The 23,581-nt window shown below is 38.8% G+C and overlaps 1 protein-coding gene across 1 annotated transcript in view; it reads right to left on the bottom strand.

Moving 5' to 3' along the window:
- Positions 1 to 23,581, bottom strand: part of LOC124787677 — a 622,327-nt gene that overhangs the window by 30,954 nt on the left and 567,792 nt on the right. The window contains exon 15 of the mRNA XM_047254496.1: positions 3,890 to 4,139. Coding sequence (XP_047110452.1) covers positions 3,890 to 4,139 — 250 coding nt within the window. The remainder of the gene's footprint in view (positions 1 to 3,889; positions 4,140 to 23,581) is intronic.

The raw sequence follows: 23,581 nt of genomic DNA, 5'->3' as shown, positions 1-23,581 counted from the left end.
AACGCACCTTGTATTGCACACCCGGTGGAATATTTCTGTCATAGCTGGCTCTCCAAAGGATCTCAATAATTCTGAGGGGACACCGTCCAATCCAGCAGCTTTGTTCCAACTTAGGTCTTTCAATGCTCTGTCCATCTTTCGTCTCAGTATTATATCTCTCGTCTGACCTTCATTTACATCCTTTTCCCCATTTCATAATACAACCTGCCAGTTCATTTCCCTTGAACAGCTCTACTATACATTCCTTCCATTTTTCAGCTTTACCTTCTTTGCTTGGTATGGCATGCCATGGGTTCTTGAAATTCATACAGCCGCTTCTATCTTCTCCCCAGTCATGCAAGTTTCAAGAGCATTGGCTTTCTCCTCTAACCATAAGCGTTTAGTCATTCTGCTTTTCCTGTCAGTCTCATTGTTTTACATGTGTGTATTCTCTTCCATCTGCTTCATATGCTGAATTTTTATATTTTTCTCCTTTCATCAGTTAACATTAATGTCTCCTGTGTTATCCAAGGATTTCTACTAGATATTATCTTTTTGCCTACTGAATTCTCTACGCCCAAGTCCATCAATTCATCATCTATTGTATTCCTCTCCCCCATTTCAGTCCAATGTTGTCTAATGTTCGTTCTGCAACTCTTAATAATCTCTGGTACCTTCAATTGATACGGGACCCGCTACTTTGTTTTCTACCTTTTTTGCAATTTCTTCAGTTTTAACCTGCAATCGATAACCAATAAATTATGGTCAGAGTCCTCATCTGCCTCTGGAAATGTGTTTCACTTTAAAACCTGGCTTCAGAATCTGTGTATTACCATTATATAATCAATCTAAAACCTTACATGATTCTTAAATCAAGTGTCAGTGCTGATTAACTTACCCTCTGTGCAAAATTCTACGAAGGGGCTCCCTCTTTCATTCCTTCCCCCAGTCCATTTTCTCTTACTATTTTCCTTCTCTTCCTTTTCCTGCATTAACATCTAGACCACCATCACAATTAAATTTTCCTATCTGATCATACATTCTTTCAGTCACTTCACCATGTGTGGACCTAACTGGCATACACCCTGCCACTCCAAACAGTTTTTACTCTGGATTAATGAAAAACAGAGATATGTTAAAATCCTGGTTTTAATGTGTCAAGTGATTTATACAGTCTCCCTCCACTTGAGTACAATGCACAGAAGGTTCATACAACAATGCGAAACAGTGAGGAAATGGATTTTTGGGACACTGTTCAACTCACTTCTTACACTGGCTTAAATGTCTGTCAGTCATTAGAGCATTGGGCCATAATGTGAATTTCACGATTTTGTCATTTTGTAGTACGTTCATATTGATATCATATCTCATCACCTGCAATGATTTTTTCCAGAAAAATAAGATACTCGAATTTTGCATTTCAATCAAGCTGCGGAAGGCAGCCGCACATCATTGTTTTGGCTCAGGAGTGAAGATCTGGGGGACAAACTTTGCACACACTTTTCTCTTCTTCAAAACATTCTGGAGATTTTTCTGAGATGTTACTCCACTGTGATTTGTTACACAACATTGCACACTACATTCCCACATCTATTCCTTAAAACTGCCTGCCCACAGCTTACTGGGCAAATGCTCATCTGTTGGTTACAGTTGTTAGTTCAAACTGCCACAGTATTTACTGTACTGGTTATGCTTGTACACCAGTAATACAATCACTTTAGGAACGTTTTGGATGGACGGTGTACACTTGTTCAACTGTGACAGGTGCTGGCTTCATGTCTCTCATGGCTACGATAAAACATTCCTATGGTGTATAGTAGCCTACCTGTGTTCCCATTTTCTATTCATTATTAGACCTGTTTCTGCGTTACCCTTATTTCTTTTTGTAATTACAATCCTACAGTCACCTGACCTAAAGTATTGTTCTTTGTGCCACTGGACTTCACCAAACTCCACTACATCTAGCTTCAACTTATCCAATTTGCTTTTTAAATTCTCTAACCTACCTACACAATTAAAGGATCTAACATTCCACATTCTGATCTGTAATGCCAGTTCTGTGTTTCCTGGCAATTTTACGCTTCCCGTAGTTCCCATGTTGAGACACGAACAGGGGTCTATTTTACTTCTGGAATATTTTACCCAAGAGAATGCCATCATCATTAAGCAATACAGTACAGCTGCATACCCTCAGCTATGATTTCTCCTTGCTTCCAGGTATTTGCAGTAACAGCACAGTGAGGTCATGAAACTTCCTGGCAGATTAAAACTGTATGCCCGACCGAGACTCGAACTCGGGACCTTTGCCTTTCGCGGGCAAGTGCTCTACCGTCTGAGCTACCGAAGCACAACTCACGCCCGGTACTCACAGCTTTACTTCTGCCAGTATCTCGTCTTCTACGTTCCAAACTTTACAGAAGCTCTCCTGCGAGTTCGAGTCTCGGTCGGGCACACAGTTTTAATCTGCCAGGAAGTTTCGTATCAGCGCACACTCTGCTGCAGAGTGAAAATCTCATTCTGGAAATATCCCCCAGACTGTGGCTAAGCCACGTCTCCGCAGTATCCTTTCTTTCAGGAGTGCTAGTTCTGCAAGGTTCGCAGGAGAGCTTCTGTAAAGTTTAGAAGGTAGGAGACGAGATACTGGCAGAAGTAAAGCTGTGAGTACCGGGCGTGAGACGTGCTTCGGTAGCTCAAATGGTAGAGCACTTGCCCGCGAAAGGCAAAGGTCTCGAGTTCGAGTCTCGGTCAGGCACACAGTTTTAATCTGCCAGGAAGTTTCATATCAGCGCACACTCCGCTGCAGAGTGAAAATCTCATTCTGAGCACAGTGAGGTCATGTTAGCTGATGTTAAAAGACCAATCAGTCAATCATCCAGACTGTTGCTACTGCAACTATGGAAAAGGCTGCTGCCTTTCTTCATGAGCTACAAGTCAGTCTGGTCCCTCTACTGATAAGATCTCCATTATGGTTACATCCATGGTATGACTGTCCATCTCACTGAGGCACACAAGCCATCCCTTCTTCCCAAATTCACAGACCTTCATGGGGCATTGTCCTACTTACATAGTGCTATAAGACCAACTGGTTAACACTAGTGTATATCCGAACTTGTCTGGCATCAATTTTTTTACTTTCATAATTCACAAGGACAGGCCATATTATTATTGCACATCACTGCATTCATAATTATATTACATCATTTTTTTTTTCATTATACTGTGACAAGTGAGGAGAATGAGTTTTGAGCTATTTCTTTTCATTGTAACCAAAATGAAGGTCGATGATTATCTGAATGTTTGGATGCCACATTCATGGGCAAATTTATAAAAACTGTAGTGAACTTGAGGAGGTGCAATTTAGTTAATTGAATAGCATGATAAAGAGTTTTACATGAGGCTCCTTCATGCCAAGAAGTAAAAATACAACTAAATTTGGCAATTATGTTAATTTCTAAAACTTATTCTACATTTATGGAGAGTTCAGTTTAATTCCAAAAATAGTACCTTCCATTCTATAGCTAACGCACCAAATCAAATATGACCTGACATAATATTGTAAATAAAATTCTTAGGTTTGTAATGGCTTACTTTAGTTCTCCACTTGCAAAGACATAGAGAGATTATAAATGGAGTAGGAGGTGAAAGAAGAAGAAGAAAAAAGAGAAAAGTAGCAAAAAACTGCTTCCCCAACAAAGAAAAATCAGTGAGCCAATAAAAACGTACGTTCTCTAGATTGTTTCATGGTTCCCCTTTTGGGTGAGTACAGGATGTTAGATTATTTCTATTAGTAGTTGATGATTTCAATTTTGACTCTTTTTTGCTAAATTATAAAAATATTTTAATTTTCTAAAAATATTATGTATTTGCAATATTAAAATAATATGTGAATAATAAATAGCATTTAACATACCCATGTTGACAAGGCCGCTGTTATTGTACAGTGTGCCAAGATGAGGCCCTGACAGTGAGAGAAAGGTGTGCAGGCGAGGCAGCAGGTGCTTCATCTGAGGGCGTGTGATTGCTGATCGTATAATGATGTTCCCCAGTGAATGTCCAATGAAGCTTATCTTTGCTGGATTTAGTCCACAGGCCTCCACGTGATACAGGATCTCTGCGACCAACTTGTCCGTCAGCGTATCAAAATCGGAGAATGTATCACCCTGTTAATTTGGAAAAATCGTATTCACATTTTCATAAATATTTAAATCAAATTTAGCTGGTCTTTCAACTAGATGTAACCATCACTTATTGAGCCAATAAAACAATCTCACTTTTTGCATTTATAGTCCACAAACTCAGAAAAATAGACACTAGATGAACAAAAATCAATGGATAGTCTTCATGATGTGCTCTATATTCACATAAACTAATAGACTGACAGATGCTTGATTCACATAGCAGAACACTAGTATCAGTATTTTGATAACTGGAACTTCACATTTGCCCATCAGATTTTGCTGTATCATATTTTTAAATTTCCATTCATAAATTCTGCAACACCAAGTTGTTCGAAGTTTTCAACAAATAATTCCTTCGTGAAGTAACTTAAAATCTTCAGTCTCGTAGTATGAGAAATTATCATCAATAAGTAAGAGAAATTTTAAAAATTAAGTATCTTGTACAACAATTTTTAGCATTTTTCTGAAAAAATAATCAAGAAGTGCTGTTAAGGAGCATTTATTGAAGAAATATGTAAATACATTTTGTTACAACTGACAACCTTGTGGTTTTTTAAAACTGTAATTCCACAAGCCAAATGTGTGAACATACTTACAATGTCAAAACTATTAAGGAATAAGCCAAGGTATCCTGTAAAATCCTGAGGAAAGTGTTTTTGGGGCATGTTACTAGAGTAACAGGAAAAATGACATTCCAGTTTCCTAGTCATATGACAACAAACATGTATGCTGCTCAACTGTTGGAGCTCCAGAAATGGCCATTCAGTTAATATAAATATGAGAAAAGAATACGAAATGTCTTTGCAATGTTGTTTGCTGCAACCTGTTTTGCAATGAGCCAATGCCAGTGCAAGTTGTTTAGTTCCAGCATAAGATATTGTACCTCCTGGAATACAAATGGTTTACACACAAATAAAGTGCAATTACAATAACAAAGTAGCAAAGTGAAGTATAACTTCATAGCTGTGGACTCTCATTCAAAGAGTGTGAGATATTCATAGATCAGAGCACAGTCTTCCAGGATTGGTAACTTTTTTCAGTGTCTTTAAGAATATTACAGCATTATAAATTCAGACCTACAATGTGGTTATCACTTACATACAATGATATTGTTTTCCATATTTCAGCCATTTCCCATCTTCTAGTGCTCCTTACTGCTGCCTGACAGTGAAATCAACACAAATTGGCAACTAGCAAATGGGTCTGAATAAAACTAGTACTTTTAAATGGGAAATAATTAGTTTTAAAAGGTGGGAGTCTGCAATTCAGCTGCAGTGAACTGTGCAGAGAGCAGTAGTGCTCCGACTATCGACTGAAATTGTCACCAGACATTTTTGTGAAGGTAAGTAACTTCAACCCATATGAGCCCATGGAGTGAGAGTCATATTAACAAAACGAAATTTTGTGCCTGACAATACTGGTGGGTGAAAATGATGAATGAATGCATATAAAATGGAACCAAATTTTGTACTCTAATCAGTTCCGATTTAATATTGGGCTGACAACCAACTATTTGCACAGTCCAGTCATATTAATGTGCCCACCGCCTACACTGAAGAGTCAAAGAAACTAGTACACCTGCCTAATATTGTGCAGAGCCCCCGTGAGCACGCAAAAGTGCCACAGCACGACATGCCATGGACTTGACTAATGTCTGAAGTAGTGCTGGAGGGAACTGACACCACAAATCCAGCAGGGCTGTCCATAAATCCATAAGAATATGAGGGGGTGGAGACCACTTCTGAACAGCATGTTGCAAGGCATCCCAGGTATGCTCAATAATGTTCATGTCTGGCCAGCGGAAGTGTTAAAGTCAGGAGAGTGTTCCTGGAGCCACTCTGTAGCAATTCTGGACATGTGAGGTGTCACATTATCCTGCTGGATTTGCCCAAGTCCATCAGAATGCCCAAGTCCATCGGATGCAGGTGATCAGACAGGGTGCTTATGTACGTGCCATCTGTCAGAATCATATCGAGAGAAATCACGAGTCCCATGTCACTCCAATTGCACACGCCGCACACCATTACAGGGTCTCCACCAGCTCGAACAGTCTCTGCTCACATGCAGGGTCCATGGATTCACGAGGTTGTCTCTATACCTGTATACATCCATCTGCTCAATACAATTTGAAATGAGACTCATTAAACCAGGCAACATGTTTCCAGTCATCAACGGTCCAATGTCGGTGTTGACAGGCCCATGCGAGGCATAAAGCTTTGCGCCGTGCAGTCATCAAGGGTACACGTGTGCGCCTTCGGCTCTGAAAGCCCATATTGATGATGTCTCCCTTAATGGTTTGCACACTGACACTTGCTGATGGCTCAGCACTGAAATCTGCAGCAATTTGTGGAAGAGCTGCACTTCGATCACATTGCACGATTCTCTTCAATCGTCATTGGTCCCATTCTTGCAGTATCTTTTTCTGGCCACATCGATGTCGGAGATTTGAAGTTTTACCGGATTCCTGATATTCAAGGTACACTCGTTAAATGGTAGTACGGGAAAATCCCCACTTCTTCACTACCTTGGAGATGCTGTGTCCCAACACTCATGTGCCGACTATAACACCATGTTCAAACTCACTCAGATCTCGACAACCTGCCATTGTAGCAGCAGTATCCAATCTAACAACTGCACCAGACACATGTTGTCTTATAGCAGGTGGCAGCACTATAAATAAAGTGTGACTGATGGGGGAGGCGGATAGTGCAGTCATTGTCATAATGTGGAAATGGGGCAATTTCTCTGACATCCCAAAGGGCATAATTAATGGCTTTCAGGCCATGCATGGGAGCATTTCCAAAACAGCTAAGTTTGTACACTGTTCATGTGCCGCTGTGGTTAAAGTATACTGTGCATGAAAAATGGTGTTATCCAAAACATGTGCCACGGCAACTGTGGTGCTCCACAGACCACAGGTGACACAGATGAACGATGTCTGCAGAGATGTGTATCAGCAAATAGACATTCACCTGTTGAGCAACTGACCACCCAGATGAACCAAGAGTCTGCCAACAGAATCTCCTCAATGACCGTTCAGTGAACGTTGCTGCATATGGGCCTCCACAGCAGGCACTTGGTTCAAGGACCCATGCTGACTGCTGTTCATTGATGACAAAGGCTGGAATCTGCTCATCAATGCCGCAACTGGGCGTCCAATGAGTGGCAACAGATGACCTTTTCAGATTATTCATGTTTTATGCTCCACCATAAAGAGGGCTGTTGGAATGTACGGCGCAAAAGGTCTGTCCGGGAATGGATCACCGCAAGTATGCATCTATCCAGGGAGACCGTGTCTATGCAGATACCATGACAGCACCTACCAGCAGAACAATGCAATGTGACATACCGCTCGCAGTGTACATGCACGGTTCGAAGTGCACCAGGATGAGTCAACTCTACTCCCCTAACCCTCGAACTTGCCAGATTTAAACCAAATCGAGAATTTGTGGGATCACCTCCATCAGGCTCTCTGTGCCACGGATCCTCGGCACTGGAGTTGGCGTGGCTCCACATCCTAGTTGGTACCTTTCAGAACCTCACTGACACTCTTCCTGCACGTCTCACGGCTGCAAAGACGCCACACTAACATGACTGGACAGTGTCCATGTAATAGTTGTGCAGAATGTGAAACACTGAAGTTTAATAATGATGTGATGTGATAGTGTGAGCAGTAATCAACAATGGTGGATATGTGGAACAAGCAACTGACAGTTTTTAATTACTAAACTGTGTTAGGATGTATAGCATAGCAAATGGCAGTTGCTTTCTTTTTGTGAATGACACATCTTCTAGTCTCCACAAAGCTTAGTTGTGACAACAGGCTACAGGGTGAGGATATCACTCAAATGCTATGCCTCCCAAGACTTGAATCTGTTGAACATGTCTATGAATTGCTTGAAAGAAAATGTACTGTGCCCAAACCAACATCTCATATGGTGACTACAGGGCTGGAGAAGTTTCTTTTTCAAAATTGTCAAAACGTCCTTAGGAACTTATCAACAATATCTTTGAATCTATGCAAAGGACTACAGCCCATATAGGTGAGCTCACTCCATAATCAGAGGAAGTACCTACAGTTACAACACACGTTACAACACACATTTTTGAGTTATTCCAGCAGTGCAAAAACTATCTTCTCATATAGAGAAAGTTACAGAGCACCTACATCAGTATATTCAAATATATTATTCTGTGTCTAAAACTATACTCCCTATGTGAGATGCTTGTGTACAATCACTCTGACCAGGGAGTTTTTTTTCTGTTGTTCATCCTTTCCACATGCATCATCTTGTAAGTAAATCTGCCGCGATCATTCTTCTGACTAGTCCCGTGTTTTAGGAAGTGTTCATTGTTCATTTAAAATGATTTTAACATAGTTTCCCTAACGTGATGAGATTGTCAGAGCAGCTATGAACTAATTATAAACAGTCCATATCTGGGGAAAGTTCAGAAGATGGAGAGGACAATGTTGAACTAAGTGAGCATCATACAGATTCAGATGTGGTTGCCTCTTCAAGTGACGATTCTTCAAATTCATTTGTTACTAAAGATTGCTACGTGAGTAATTATGGACAAACTGGATGGCAAATGAAACCATTTAGTCACAGGCGAAGACCCAAAAGCAACAACATAATTTCTTATAAACCAGGCACTTTAGCACTAGTGGAAATCTTCTCTCTATTTTTGTCATAAATTGATGGATGACATTTTTATGTTCAGTAATATGCACATAATCAACATTCATGCGTAGTTTTACAGACAGTGTGCCACAAAAGACAGACTTTGTGAAGGTGAATGGCTTTCTCAGTCCTTTGAAAAAGGGATGGGAAGCTTTGTAAGTTCCTACGTGTGGCAAAGATCCGTAAGATACAGATGGGCCTGATGTATGTGCAGTTACAATGAGAGGAAAAAGTCTGACAAGTTCACTGCTGTGCCTGAACTTATCATACCATTTCAACACAAGTATGAGGGGTTTTCACAAGAAAAGGTAATAAACAACTCTGTAGGTATAATTAAAGTCTTTATTCAAAAGACATCACCAGAGGCTTGAGCACAACTATCCCACTGATTCATTGGCTGAAGGATTCACTGTTTCCAATATTCCTGTGGCTGTGACATGAGCCAGTCCTCCACCGTGTCCTTCAGTTCATCAACCAAGTTGAAATACTTCCCTTTGAGACTCTTCTTTAGCGGACCAAGCACATGGAAGTTGCAGGGCAACATGTCTGCGCTGTAGGGTGGATGCCCAAGCTGCTACCACTTGAAATTGGCCATTACACTTAGTGTCACCTTTGAGAGATGTGAACTTGCATTATCATGGAGCAGAATCACTCCCTCTGTGAGCAGTCTACGCCATTTGCTATTGATGGACTTACTTAAGCTACACAGAGCCTTACAGTACACATCAGGGTTTATGATTTTTCTGTGCTCGAGGAATCTGATGAGTACCAGACCTCAGACACTGAAAAAGACAGTGAGCATCACTTTGCCTGCTGAGAGCATAGCTCTGAATTTTTTAGAGGGATGTAACAATGCATGCATGCTTCCATTTCCTGGCTGCCTCAATATGTCATCCGAAAGCGGCATATACAAATTTCAATTGGTTTGGTTGTTGCGATGTTTTGTACCTTTTCATTTGAACAGTTCTTTTAAATGAAGTTGAAACACTTTGGGGGAATAGGCGACAACTGATGAGCAAGTCATTCCATTTTGAGGAGGATGCTTCTTGCAACAATATCAGCCCAAAAAGCCAAACAAATATGGAAGACTATTTTTATCTTATTTACTTTGAAATAGGCATAGGCACACCGCACAAATCTTCAGAAATAGTGTAACATTTTATTATTCCTCTAGTAGGTTATGGCAGGAATGTAACTACTGATAACTGGTACACCATCATGCCTCTTGCAATAATTCTACTGGAAAAAAGTTTGACATCGGGTGAAACATTATAAACAAGATATCTCTCCACAATTTTTGCCAAATAAAGAACTGTAGCTTCACACTTGTTTTGTTTTCAAAAAAATGTAAGAATGTAGTCATATGTTCCAGTCAAACTATGATCTGTTGTACTCATTTTCACTATGCTATGAAAGATCGATGAAGACGCAGGCTCTCAAAAAAACTCTCAAGTTATAATGTCTTATAACTATACAGAAGGTGGAGAAGCCATTTGTGATTAGTTATGCACTAATTACAGTGTTGACAAAAGAAGAAGAAGAAGAAGAAGATGATGATGATGATGATGGTGGTGGTGGTGGTGGTGGTGAAGAAGAAGAAGGTGGCCATTACAAGTATTTTTTCATTTGGTAAATTTGTCTACTCCGAATTCATACAAGGAAATGCTGAAAAGTAATGCCACCATTTTTTTTTAAAGAGAAAACATTTAAAGCTTTTTAAATAAACCAAACATTATTAATGTTCTACATCTTTATTCTTCACATCTACATGGTTCTTTCTCAGCACAGCCACCATGGTGACACTACACATTTCTCCAAATGAGAGACAAGTTTCTTGATAACGTCACTATATAATGTTTGACTTTGTTGTCAGAGCCACAGGCTCACCTCTGCTTGCACAGCTTCATCATTACAAAAGTGAAGTCCTTGAATGTGTTATTTAAGTTTTGGAAACAGATGAAAATCAGATGGGGACAAGTCGAAACTGTATGGAGGACGATCGACGACAGTGAACTCGAGGTGTCATACTGTTGCAGTGCTTGTGTGTGGTCTGGTATTTCCATGCTGAAGGAGAAGGTCCTCTAGGTGTGAACAAACTCTTCGACTTCAGAAATCAATTACAGCACATAGTTTTGTTACACACCACCATGTTGTACACTACAATTGTTTAGTTTTACAAAAGCCCTCTAGCAGCAGGGGGCTGCAAATATGTAGACATGAAGAATAAAGATGTAGAATGTTAGTAATGTTTGTTTTATTTAAAAAGCTTTAAGGCTTTTCACTTAATAAATTCAGAGGTGTTACTTCTGAGCACACCATTTTGTATACTTTTTTGAATGAGCTCATGTAATAAAATTACACAACATGAATTTCTGAAGAATGTGGCTAAGGATTAACTATTCGGCTATGTTGCCCAAGGACTCAATGGTACCCATAGGCATCAAAATCTATGACAAATAAGTAAAGCTCTTTGTCTAGCATGGCAAGGAATTGGTGCCAGTATGTAAAGATGTGTAGAACAGGACCAGCTACCATTGCAACAGAAGAATATGTCACATGTATGTAAATATAAATTACACCAAACATTCCACAGTATGTGTGATTTGTTCCAAACATGTATGTAAACATCACACTAAAATGATCTGCATGTCCTGCGAAGATGACAAAAAACGAGTATTTTATGCCATATAACATGAAAAACATTATGTCACTATCTTAAAAGGTTACTGAAATTAGTTTTCCAGAAATATAACATGATCTAAGTGTTACTGAAATGTTTACTATCCTTTTAACTCTTTCATTCCCACTGGGACATATATGTCCCATGATAGATAATCAGAGAACCAGTGGAAATTTGCTGAATGTTATTCCTATGCATCAGTATCTTCATGTTAAAGGGAAGCCTGCTAATAGCTTGCTGAGTTAAGCCTGCTAATGGTCTACTAAATTCTTGTAAGAACAGATTGCACCTATAGGTTTTTCTGTCTTCAAGTCGACCCTTTACTCCCGAGATGTATCACCATAAAAAAATTCCATCCACTGATTTTCTTATCCTTCTTGTATGCCAAATAATTGCAGTTGGAAACAAAGTTGTGATTATCAAGAGGAGGAGAACTGCTGGACACCCAACTGCTGCATACAAATCTGTGGTGAACATTGCTGACCACCTACCAACTGAAGGTGAAACAAGAAGAAGGTGAGCAAGGATGTGCTAAGAGAAAGAAGGAAACTACAACAAATGCATTATGCACCATACGTCAAGTTGTTTTGTGCAAAAACCATTTCACACACTATCACAAGTAGGAGGATCAAATTTACATGTAATGATAAAGATCTTGTCATTTGAAATTATCTACCAAAATGTAAAATATTTGTACTTCATAACTATAACTGGATTCCATAGAAATGTTGGAACACATGAGGCAATGCTGACCCTATGACTTATCTTACCTACATTTCTAGCATTTGTAGACTTAGAGAAAACTTTAGACAATGTTGACTGGAATACTCTCCTTCAAATTCTGCAGGTGGCAGGGGTCAAATACAGGGAGTGAAAGGCTATTTACAATTTGTACACAATCCAGATGTAGTTGTAAGAGTCGAGGGCCACAAAAGGGAAGCAATGGTAGGGAAGGGAGTGAGACAGGGTTGCAGCCTATCCCCAATGTTATTCAATCTGCATATTGAGCAAGCACTAAAGGAAACAAAAGAAAAGATTGGAGTAGGAATTAAAATCCATGGTGAAGAAAAAAAAAACTTTGAAATTTGCCGATGACATTGTAATTCTGTTAGAGACAGCAAAGGACCTAGACGAGCAAGTGAACGAAATTGACAGCATCTTGAAAGGAGGATATAAGTTGGTCGTCAACAAAAGCAAAATGAAGGATAATGGAATGTAGCCAAATTAAATCAGGTGATGCTGAGGGAATCAGATTAGGAAATGAGACTCTTAAAGTAACATACGAGTTTTGCTATTTGGGCAACAAAATAAGTGATGATAGTTGAAGTAGAGAGGATATAAAATGTAGACTGGCAATGGCAAGGAAAGTGTTTTTGAAGAAGGGAAATTCATTAACATGGATTATAGCTTTAAGTATCATGAAGTCTGTTCTGAAGGTATTTGTGTTGAATGTAGCCCTGTATGGAAGTGAAACATGGACAATAAACAGTGTAGACAAGAAGAGAATAGAAGTTTGCAAAATGTGGTGCTACAGAAGAATACTGAAGATTAGATGGGTAGATCATGTAACTAATGAGGAGGTACTGAACAGAACTGGGGAGAAGAGGAATTTGTGGCACAACTTGAGTAGAAGAAGGGATCGGTTAATAGGACACGTTCTGAGGCATCAAGGGATAACCAATTTAGTATTGGAGGGAAGCAAAGAGCGTAAAAATTGCAGAGGAGGGAGACCTAGGGAAGAATACACTAAGCAGATTCAGAAGGATGTGGGTTGCATTAGTTAATCAGAGATGAAGAGGCTTGTACAGGATAGAGTAGTGTGGAGAGCTGCATCAAACCAGTCTCTCGACTGAAGACCACAACAACAACTATAATGAAAGTGCTTTTCTGAAAATATGTCATACATGAAAATATCATAAATTAAAATACATTTCATTACTTCTGGGTCACACAGGTCCCACATCAAAATATTGGTGGGACATGTACAGCATTATTCATAAGACAATTGTATATAAGCTACAAGACATGCAGAAAAATGACAAATCTCTGCAAGGTTCAATCCATAATATATGCAGCAACATAGTTCCACCAAGGGGCAGACATGTCAGAATGTGCAGGCAAATCATCCACTCCATAACGTCACACTGCATTACTTTGTGCTTGCAAACAGGCAACCTAATGAACAGATTTGCAAAACATTCTGCCATCACACCTTCCCAGACAATTCATGTCAATGAACTGCACAAACACACACATATTGATGTTGTTTCCACTCTGAGCATCTTAATGTGTGATAAAAACTCAGAGGTGCTCTATCCACTGAAGCATGTCTGGTTTTTTTTTTCTTGTACTCATCTTTTGAAACCCTGGAGATTTCTGAATAACATCTTTGTTCTATCACATCTGCAATTCAAATCACTGCAAATTTTGTGTAGAGACAAATCAGTAAATCTCAACATTTTGTGTATTTCCATTTGACAATTTCATATGGAATAATGTTCTGGGGTGACTCAACTTTCTTTCTTAAAGTGTTCATTGCTCAAAAATGTGTAGTAACAATGATATGCGATGCTCACCCACAATCATCATATAGCCACCTATTTAAGGAGTGAGGCATTTAGACTTCTGCCTTACACACTGTCGTAAATAATCCACTGCATTAAAAAGAACAATGGGGTACATAATTAACAATACCAGAAAAAAAAGATTTTCATCACTCCACATTAAGGCTGTCTTTCACACAAAAAGGGGTGGGAAGAACATCAGAAAGTAGACATTTGTAGATATGAATGTGTAACGTGAATATAAAAAGACTCGTTCTACATTATTATGATTAATAACAGTTCATAATGAGAGGAACCCTCCATGGTACACAGTCATTGTAAAGATACTTCTAAAAAAACAGACTACTGCATAATAGACGTAAGACAAAGCAAAGGACTACAGATAGAGAGATGCTGAATGAAATGCATTTGGCTATCAAGAGGGCAATGCGTGAAGCCTTCAGTAACTATCGTAGCAGAATATTGGCAAACGATCTTTCACAAAACCCAAATAAATTCGGGTTGTATGTAAAGGCTGCTACTGGTACCAAAGTGAGGGTCCAGTCCCGAGCAAAGTCCCTGAAATTGAGGATAGCAAAGCAAAAGCTGAAATGCTTAACTCCATTTTCAAATGTTCCTTTATGAAGGAAAACCCAAGAGTTTTGCCCAATTTAATTTTGAGCTGAAATTGTTCAAACTGAACAAAGCTCCAGGTTCTATACTGAATTTGTGGATGAGTTAGCCCCTCTTCTAACTATAAGCTATGGTAGATACCTCAAACAGAAAATCCTGCCCAGCAGTTAGAAGAAAGCACCCATGTACAAGAAGGGTAGTAAAAGTGATCCACAAAACTACCATCCAATATCACTGACAACGATTTGTTGTACAACCTTAGAATATATTCTGAGCTCAAACATAATGAGGTATCTCAAACAGAACGACCTCCTCCATGTCAACTACCACGGATTCCAAAAATATCAACCATGCGAAATCCAAATCGCACTTTTCTCATGGCATACAGAATGCTTTAGAACAAGGCAGTCAGGTAGATGCGGTACTTCTTGATTTACAAAAAGCATTTCACTCAGTATCACACCAACACTTTATTGTCAAAAGTTCGATCATATGGGATATCAAGTGAAATTTGTGAATGGGTCGAGGACTCAGTGGTATGGAGGACACAGCATGTTATCTTGAAAGGAGGGGCATTCTCAGATATATAAGTAACTTCGGGTAAGTCCCAGGGAAGTGGGTCGACACCCTTGCTGTTCATTCTGTGTATTAATGACCTTGCAGACAATATTAATAGTAACCCACACTTTTTGCAGACAATGGAGTTATCTACACTGAAGTATAGTATGAAAGAAGCTGCACAAATGTGCCTAACAATCAGTCTTTCATCATCTTTCGGGCGTGCACTCGGAACAGCGACAATTCTTCTTGCGATATTTCGGCTAGAAACCTCCCAGCCGTCTTCAAGGAGAGTCAGAGACTGAGTTCATAGCGTTGGCGCTTGCCTATTTATATGGAAAGTCACGTGATACAAAGCTGCTGAGGATAGAAAGCGCTTGCATCAAAGATATCAAAGTCGCCACTACTGCGCTAGTCAAAGATAAGATGTATATAGCAAACAAGACCGCTACGGTCGCAGGTTCGAATCCTGCCTCGGGCATGGATGTTTGTGATGTCCTTAGGTTAGTTAGGTTTAACTAGTTCTAAGTTCTAGGGGACTAATGACCTCAGCAGTTGAGTCCCATAGTGCTCAGAGCCATTTTTTTATATAGCAAAGATAAACATATAAGCGCAGAGTGCAAACAAAATAGTGCTGCTGCGAATCGACCGTGCTTGTAAATAAATAATTGATCTTTGGAAGTGGTAACATCTGTTGGAAGTGAAGATGTAGAAATTCTTTCCGAACGAATCAAATCAGTCTTTCCTTCTCATCCCATCCAGTATATCTCCCATGACCCGGGGTTCAGGGCGACTTTTCTGAACTATAGCCCTTTTCCTAAACCTCTCCAGTCCTGTTCCTGTACCCCTCTTCCATCCCCTTCAACTCTTCTGCCAGAAGAAGGAGCCAGTAGCTCCAAAAGTTTGTAAATGTTAAACTTTTCAGTGTGTTTGTTCTCCTGCTGCCGCTTGGTGAGTCGATTTTTTATCCATCCATTTACTTTATATTGCACAAATATTATGTCAGATCTTCATAAGATTTCAAAGATTGGCAATTTGCTTTAAATGTTCAGAAATGCAAAATTCTGCACTTCACAAAATGAAAAAAATGTAGAATCCTTTAACTATAATATCAAAGGGTCACAGCTGGAATTGGCCATCTCAAACAAATACCTTGGTGTAACACCTTGTAGGGATATGAAACGGATGATCACATATGCTCAGTTTTGGGTAAAGCAGATGGCAGACTTCGGTTTATTGGTAGAATACTAGGGAACTGCAATCAGTCTACAAAGGAGATTGCTTAAATATCACTCATGCAACCCATTCTAGAATATTGCTCAGGTGTGTTGGATCTGTACCAAATTCGACTAACAGGGGACATCGAATGTATACAGAGAATGGCAGTGTGAAGGGATACTGAATGCATACAGATAAGGGCAGTACGAGTGGTTACAGGTTTGTTCGACTCATGGAAGTGTCTTGCAGTGATGCTGAAGAAACTGAACAGGCAGACTTTTGAAGACAGATGTAAACTAGCCCAAGGAAGTCTATTAACAAAGTTTCGTGAACTGGCTTCATATGATTACCCTGGGGATATACTACAACCCCATATGTATCACTCACGCAAGGATCATTAGGATAAGATTAGAATAATTACTGGAAGCACAGAAGCACTCAAACAATCATTCTTCCCACATTCCATATGTGAATGGAGCAGGAAGAAACCCTAATAACTAATGGGATGTACCCTCTGCACTTCATGGTGGTTTGCAGAGCATGGATGTAGATGTAGAATCATATAACTGGTCCAAGGAACATTGGACTAGCTAACCAACTATATATCCCATAGCTCCCGACATTGGGAAATGAAATGGTGGAAATATTTTTTTCATGTTGTTATTTCTGACAAGACATTGATTAAAGTAACTGTACATTAATGTCTTTGTAAAAGCATTAAAAGGGAATTAAAAATGTATATTTTAAATATGTATCTCATGGAAGGATGGAGTACTTTTTTGTTCCTTGTGATTTAGTTTTGGGTCAAACAGACACTTGAGCATTTGTGTATCAAAGTACCATGCAACAACTTGAGGGTTAAGAATATACCTTTCCATAATGTCTAATCTCATCTGATCCCTTAATTCATTTGAACAGTATAGATGTACACTCTTAAGTCCATTTTACAGAGGATACTTGGCAACAATACTGTTTACCTCCAATATTCTTTCATTCACAATTTACACATACAAAAAGTACAGTATGTCCACTGTTTTCTCTAACTGTATTACTATGATTATTGTACACTGTAAGAATACTCTGTGAAGGTGTTCTCAAAAATTGGAATGTAATGTCTCCTATGATGCACAATACCTCTTGTGTTTCCTATTGCAGTTTTATAGTTGGCATTGTACCATACTAATGTTAAGAAAAAAAAAAGATGTGGAATGTGTTGTTCTATTCTTTTTTAAAAGATCTACACATTAGTATTTCATGTGAACATATCCATATTTTTGACAGTGAAAAAAGGGGTTTTGGTGCTTAATTGTTGAACTGATACTTACAAAACATTTATTGCCGCAGCACTGCATATGATTGTAAATCACAGTTAAAATTGTTGTGTAAACTTAATTCAACTTTGCTATTTCTATTGCTGCACAAAGACATGACAAGTATGCAGGAATATATTTAATTACTTCATGACTGTGAAAGTTTGGAATAAATTTTATAATCATTATGTGTCATGTCTGACATGGAAAGTTTTAAACACAGAAGAAAATCTAATTACATGAACAAAGGTCAGAATGTCTGTTGAGATTTAGATCACTGGAGATAGAGTACTAAGTCACTTTGACAAGGAAAGTTGACATGTGTTAATGCAACATTTTTGAAGGAGCCATCCTAGAATTCGCCTGAAGTAAATTAAGGATATCTTTTTGTGGATGGCTGGTTGGGGATGAGAACCCTTCCTTTCCCAAATATGAGCCAAGAGTCTAAAGCACAACACCGCCCACATCTACACCAATACTCTGCAAGCCACCTAATTGTGTTTGGGGAGGCTACTTCTGGTACCACTATCTGATCCTGCCTTCCTTGTTCCATTAACAAATAGTGGGAAGAATTGTTATGAGTAAAGCTCTGTATCAGCATTAATTTTTTGAATTTTCTCATTGTGGTTATTTCATGAGATGTATGTGGGAGGAAGTAATATATTGTCTGAATCTTTCCGTAACATACTCCCTCACAATTTCAATAGTAATCCACTATGTGATACACAAGGCCTCTTTGTAGTGTCTACCAACGGAGTTTGTTGAACATCTCTGTAATGCTCTTGCACACAACTAAACGACCCTGTGATACAACTTACTGCTCTTTTTAGGATCTTCATTATTTCCTCTATTAGACCTACCTGGCAAGGTTCCGACAATGATGTGCCATACTTGAGAATGGTGTAACAAGTTTTTTGTAAACCAATTCTCTTGTGGATGAGTTACATTTCCTTAAGAGTCTTCCAGTGAATCTCAGGCAAGCATCTGCTTTTCTAACTGCTTGTATTATGTGGTCATTCCACTTAACTCTCGAGTGAGCACGCCATTTTTTTATAACACGAGGGGGTGCATGGTGTACTTTGTTCACATGTAAACAGCAGCTGTCTTTATATTACCAAGGTAAACATGTATGAGCTAGTTCACAGTTTAATTTTAGTTTAATTAAACAATGACAAAATAAAGTTACATTATACGAGCTAAATCACTGTTTAATTAAACAATAATAAAATAAACTTTCATTACGTCACTCTGTTGCTCTGGCTTTTCTTAAGCGCTGCACAACAACACGCTTTCACTGCAATGCAAAATGACATAGGCTTTCTATATTGATGCAGTATCAGTGATTACAAATGTCTTTGGATCTGCACACTTTTATGGCACGAGTCATCACACCTTGTGGCAGGCGAGGTGTTTTTTGCGTGACCACACGTCACACACTGCCCTCTTCTCTTAATGACAGGATCCTCAATTCTTTCAACCCATAGTTCTTTCTGTTTCTCAGGGAAAGTTAGTATGTCAGCAGGAAGTGAAGGAACCTTAACTCTTTCCACTAGCTGAGGCTTGGTGAGGTAAAAATGCTAAGTTTTTCAAGGAAATACTTGTCTTCTTCTCTGGATTTATTTGATTTGCACAAAAAATGATATGAGCATTGATTGGTGTTATATCCATTAGAGCACAGAATATCCCCAATGACCATCTTCTTGTCACCTGTCTGACAGAATACACGTCTTCCATTTGGTTGACTGTGCAGACCCCTCCCTTTGTTACAGTGTAATCTAAAAGTATATCTGGTTTACTCGTAGCTTTTCAATGGTTCCAAAATAGTGCATAGCTGAAAGTATTATACATAAGAAACTTATGTCACACCATTCTGGAAACCAAATGGAGAGGAATGGACAGCCCTATGTTTCTCAGGCAAAAATTCTTATGTGATCTTGTTTTCGTTTTTTCCTCAGAGTACCAATGCATGTTTTGGTGCCAGTATGGTCCCTGAGTGACTGAATACATTATTGCAATTTGGTTATTGGTTCTAGGTAAGACCAAAACCTCTTAGTATGATATTGCAGTGCCTGTGTTGTTCAGAAGTGCAATGCCATGTTCCTTCGGACATGCATGCACGTCTGAAGGAATATGCACTGCGGCGACTACGGCAATTATGAAATATATTCGCAGTTGTGAATATCGACAGTCATTAGCTGTGTAATGGAATGATGACAATGAAAATTTGTGTCAGACCATATCTTGAACCCAGATTTCCTGCTTATAATGACTGGTAGCGTTACCATTAGGCTATTGAAGCACGATTCACAAGTAGACCCAAGCTCCCATATATGTCATCAACCATGTGTCTACAGCCTGCACTCATATGCCCATTATGTATATTCCTGTATGGGGTAGGACATTTTATTTGAAAGTTGCGGCCTGGTATTGGCAGATAAGTACGATATTGCACTGCCTGAGGTTAAGAAGAACAATGCGATGTTCCTTCGGATATGCCTGCCATTACACACACACTGCAGTATCGTATTTATCAGTGACTTTCAATTAAAATGTCTGGTACCACTATCTGATCCTGCCTTCCTTGTTCCATTAACAAATAGTGGGAAGAATTGTTATGAGTAAAGCTCTGTATCAGCATTAATTTTTTGAATTTTCTCATTGTGGTTATTTCATGAGATGTATGTGGGAGGAAGTAATATATTGTCTGAATCTTTCCGTAACATACTCCCTCACAATTTCAATAGTAATCCACTATGTGATACACAAGGCCTCTTTGTAGTGTCTACCACTGGAGTTTGTTGAACATCTCTGTAATGCTCGAAGCACGAATGAATGTACAAGTGCAGGTTGTAGACACAAGGTTGACGATATTTGGAAATTTGGGTCTACCCATGATTGTGCTTGTATGGCCTAATGGTAAGGTGATCGCTTGCAATAAGCAGGAAATCCAGGTTCAAATCCCGGTCTGGCACAGATTTTTTTATTGTCTTCATTTCATTATACACTGTTATGTCCACATTCGCAACTGTGAATACATTTCATGTAAAAACCTCTTAGGGTTCTTCGTCAGATTGGATGGAAAAATTTTACTAAAGCTACCGAATGTGCTTCTCTCATTTCTTTCCTTACACTTATTTTCACTTTGTTCAGCTTTTGTTTGTCAGCTAGGTTGTGTCTTAGTGAATTTGCGATGAGGCTCTGTTTGTGTAGTAGTGTCCTAACACTGCTATTAAACTGTGAGGGATGTTTCCCATCCCTTAAGAACTTGTCAGGAACATAGCAGTCTAAAGCATATTGAATGATGCTTTTGAATTTTTTTCCATTTGTGCTCTACATTTTCATCCTCAGCACTGAATATTCAATGTTGACTATTCAAATACTCAGCAATTTGTATCCTGTCATTCCTAGTGAGCCAACTTTTCTTAACATTCCTTGCAATACCCGCAGTCATAGATATTATCACTGCCTTATCACCACTGATGCCCTACGTTAACTGATCAAGAAAGTTCAGATCTGTTTGTTGCTAGGAGATCTAAGATGTTACCTTCACAAACTGGTTCTCTAACTATCCTGCTCAAAAAAATTTTGTAAAAGACATTCAGAATAATGACACATGAATTACTTGTCTGGCACCAGTTTTGATCGCATGACCCCCATTCTATACCTGGCAATCTGAAGTCAACCCCCCCCCCCCCCCCTATTACAGTAGCATGATCAAGAAATTTATTAACAAAAACCACCTTGTTTCAGTTACAATGCATTTGGTGATGCAGCCTATAAAATGATTTATTTCCAATTTAATTACAAAATATGGAAACAGACTTCAATTTACAAGTGGACTAATCTCATATGTGGTACTTAATGACTGTTTACCTATCTGACAAAATTAACTGTTTGCAAAAGCAGAAAGCAAGATGACAAGAACTGCACTGTAGGTGTGCTTTGTCACAAACTATCTCCATGAATTTCAAATTATTTGCCTACACTGTACAGTTTTCAGTATAGAGCAATAACAGTCAAGAAAGTTATGAGCTTGAGTGTAATTTTGTGAAGGTCAAACTGGATTAAAATAAAGCAAACAGCAACCAAGAAGATTAGTTTGACGACTGAGGCAAGCTTCAGAAAATGTAAAAATGTATTTTTTTTATTTAACGTTAGTAATTTTTGTGTTTTGAAAGAGCCCATTTGGGAAAAACTATGGTGTCTCAAAGACTACAGCACACAATAATGGTATTAATCACTGCTATAATGCTTCTTGATTACCAAGGGCTTCATTACAAAAAGAAGAGGAGAGCATATTTGTCTGACATCTTAATAAGCAATAATAATTTTGAAAAATTATAGCAACTACACTGCAAAAGTGGTTTTCCACTGAATATATAGTATCATGAGGAGCATTTGGCAGAGAACACATTAATATTGTTGCACTTTATAAACACACTTGTTGATCGTGTCAGGGCTAAGATATAACCAGATATATTTTGATCACATTGTTGAAAATAGAGTTAAATAATACTAAAGAAGAAACTGAACTATGTGACAACTTACAGGATTGTACTGTTAATTGATTATCCACTTGCTCTTAGTGAATAAAGTTTTTATTGTCTTGTAGTCATTCTCTGATGATACCAGTATTACCAAAGTTGACAGGAGAGAGTTCAGTTTTGCACTCATTGCAATACAGCATTTGTGGATTGAGGTCACTTTATACAAGCAAAGAAGATACTGCTGCTGTCATCCTCTTCACCACATGCACATGGTGGGAACAAAAAATGACCAACGTGGTGCAGATTTTTCTAGAGAGTTCTCTGCAGATCAGGGGTCATCATACCAATGACCAATTTGATAACCTTCGTACCATAATATGCATTTATATACCTCCTGTTGACAGTTGTTAAATAATGTTAGCAGTTCCTGTATGTCATATACAACAGAGTGATTACTTTTTCCACTGTATTAATGCTTCAGTAGGCTAAGGGTTGTCTTGGAACCCAATTACATGATTTTCAGTTCTTCCACTTGTTGGCAATCTTATTGGACACTTGTACAGGATAAGTTTGTTGGACATGGGAGCTCCAGCATTAGGTGGGTAATGGCAACCCTTGAGAAAACAGCACTCTGGTCAGGAAATAAGGCCAGTTTGCACTCAGTATGCTTCCTGGGATGTCTTGTCAAGGATGTGCAGTACACTATTGCTGACAGCTACTGAATACACTTCAAATAGTACATCATATTGGCACGGATGACACTTGCCACTTTTCTTCTGAAGCCTTCTTCTGTTTCTTTAATTGACTGGCTGAATTGATGAGGACATCTGTGCCAGTCACATGGTGGAAGCCCAGCTTATTGTAGCATCATAATCAAAACTGATCATCTCCTCAGGTCTGGAATCTAGTGAAGATTTAAACCAGTGGGTCAAATGATTGTATGTCAATTTAGGATGAAAATCTATTGATCCTACTGTGTTGAGGATTGTAATGCCCCCACAATAGGTCAGATGTGTCATATACATAGGAAGTAGCTACCCAGGTAGCAATGGTTCAGGGGTGTGCACGATTTTTTAATGGTTAGAACTCATTTATAAGGTGAACGGAGAATTATCTGTTGGAACCAGATCAGTTGCATTTACATTTTGAGAACTTCGATTTTTGGAGAGCATAAAGAGAAAATTTTAATATGGTCATTATTGTCATAGTCATAATCAGTACATGTAATTCAGCCTTGGTCTTTCTCTAAAATTTTCACTCACCACACTTCCCTCTACTACCAAATAGACAATTCTCTCACTGATGCCTCAGGA

This window comes from Schistocerca piceifrons, chromosome 3 (assembly GCF_021461385.2).
Source record: "Schistocerca piceifrons isolate TAMUIC-IGC-003096 chromosome 3, iqSchPice1.1, whole genome shotgun sequence".
Classification (NCBI taxonomy): Eukaryota; Metazoa; Arthropoda; class Insecta; order Orthoptera; family Acrididae; genus Schistocerca; species Schistocerca piceifrons.
This window is presented reverse-complemented; position numbering and strand designations above follow the sequence as displayed.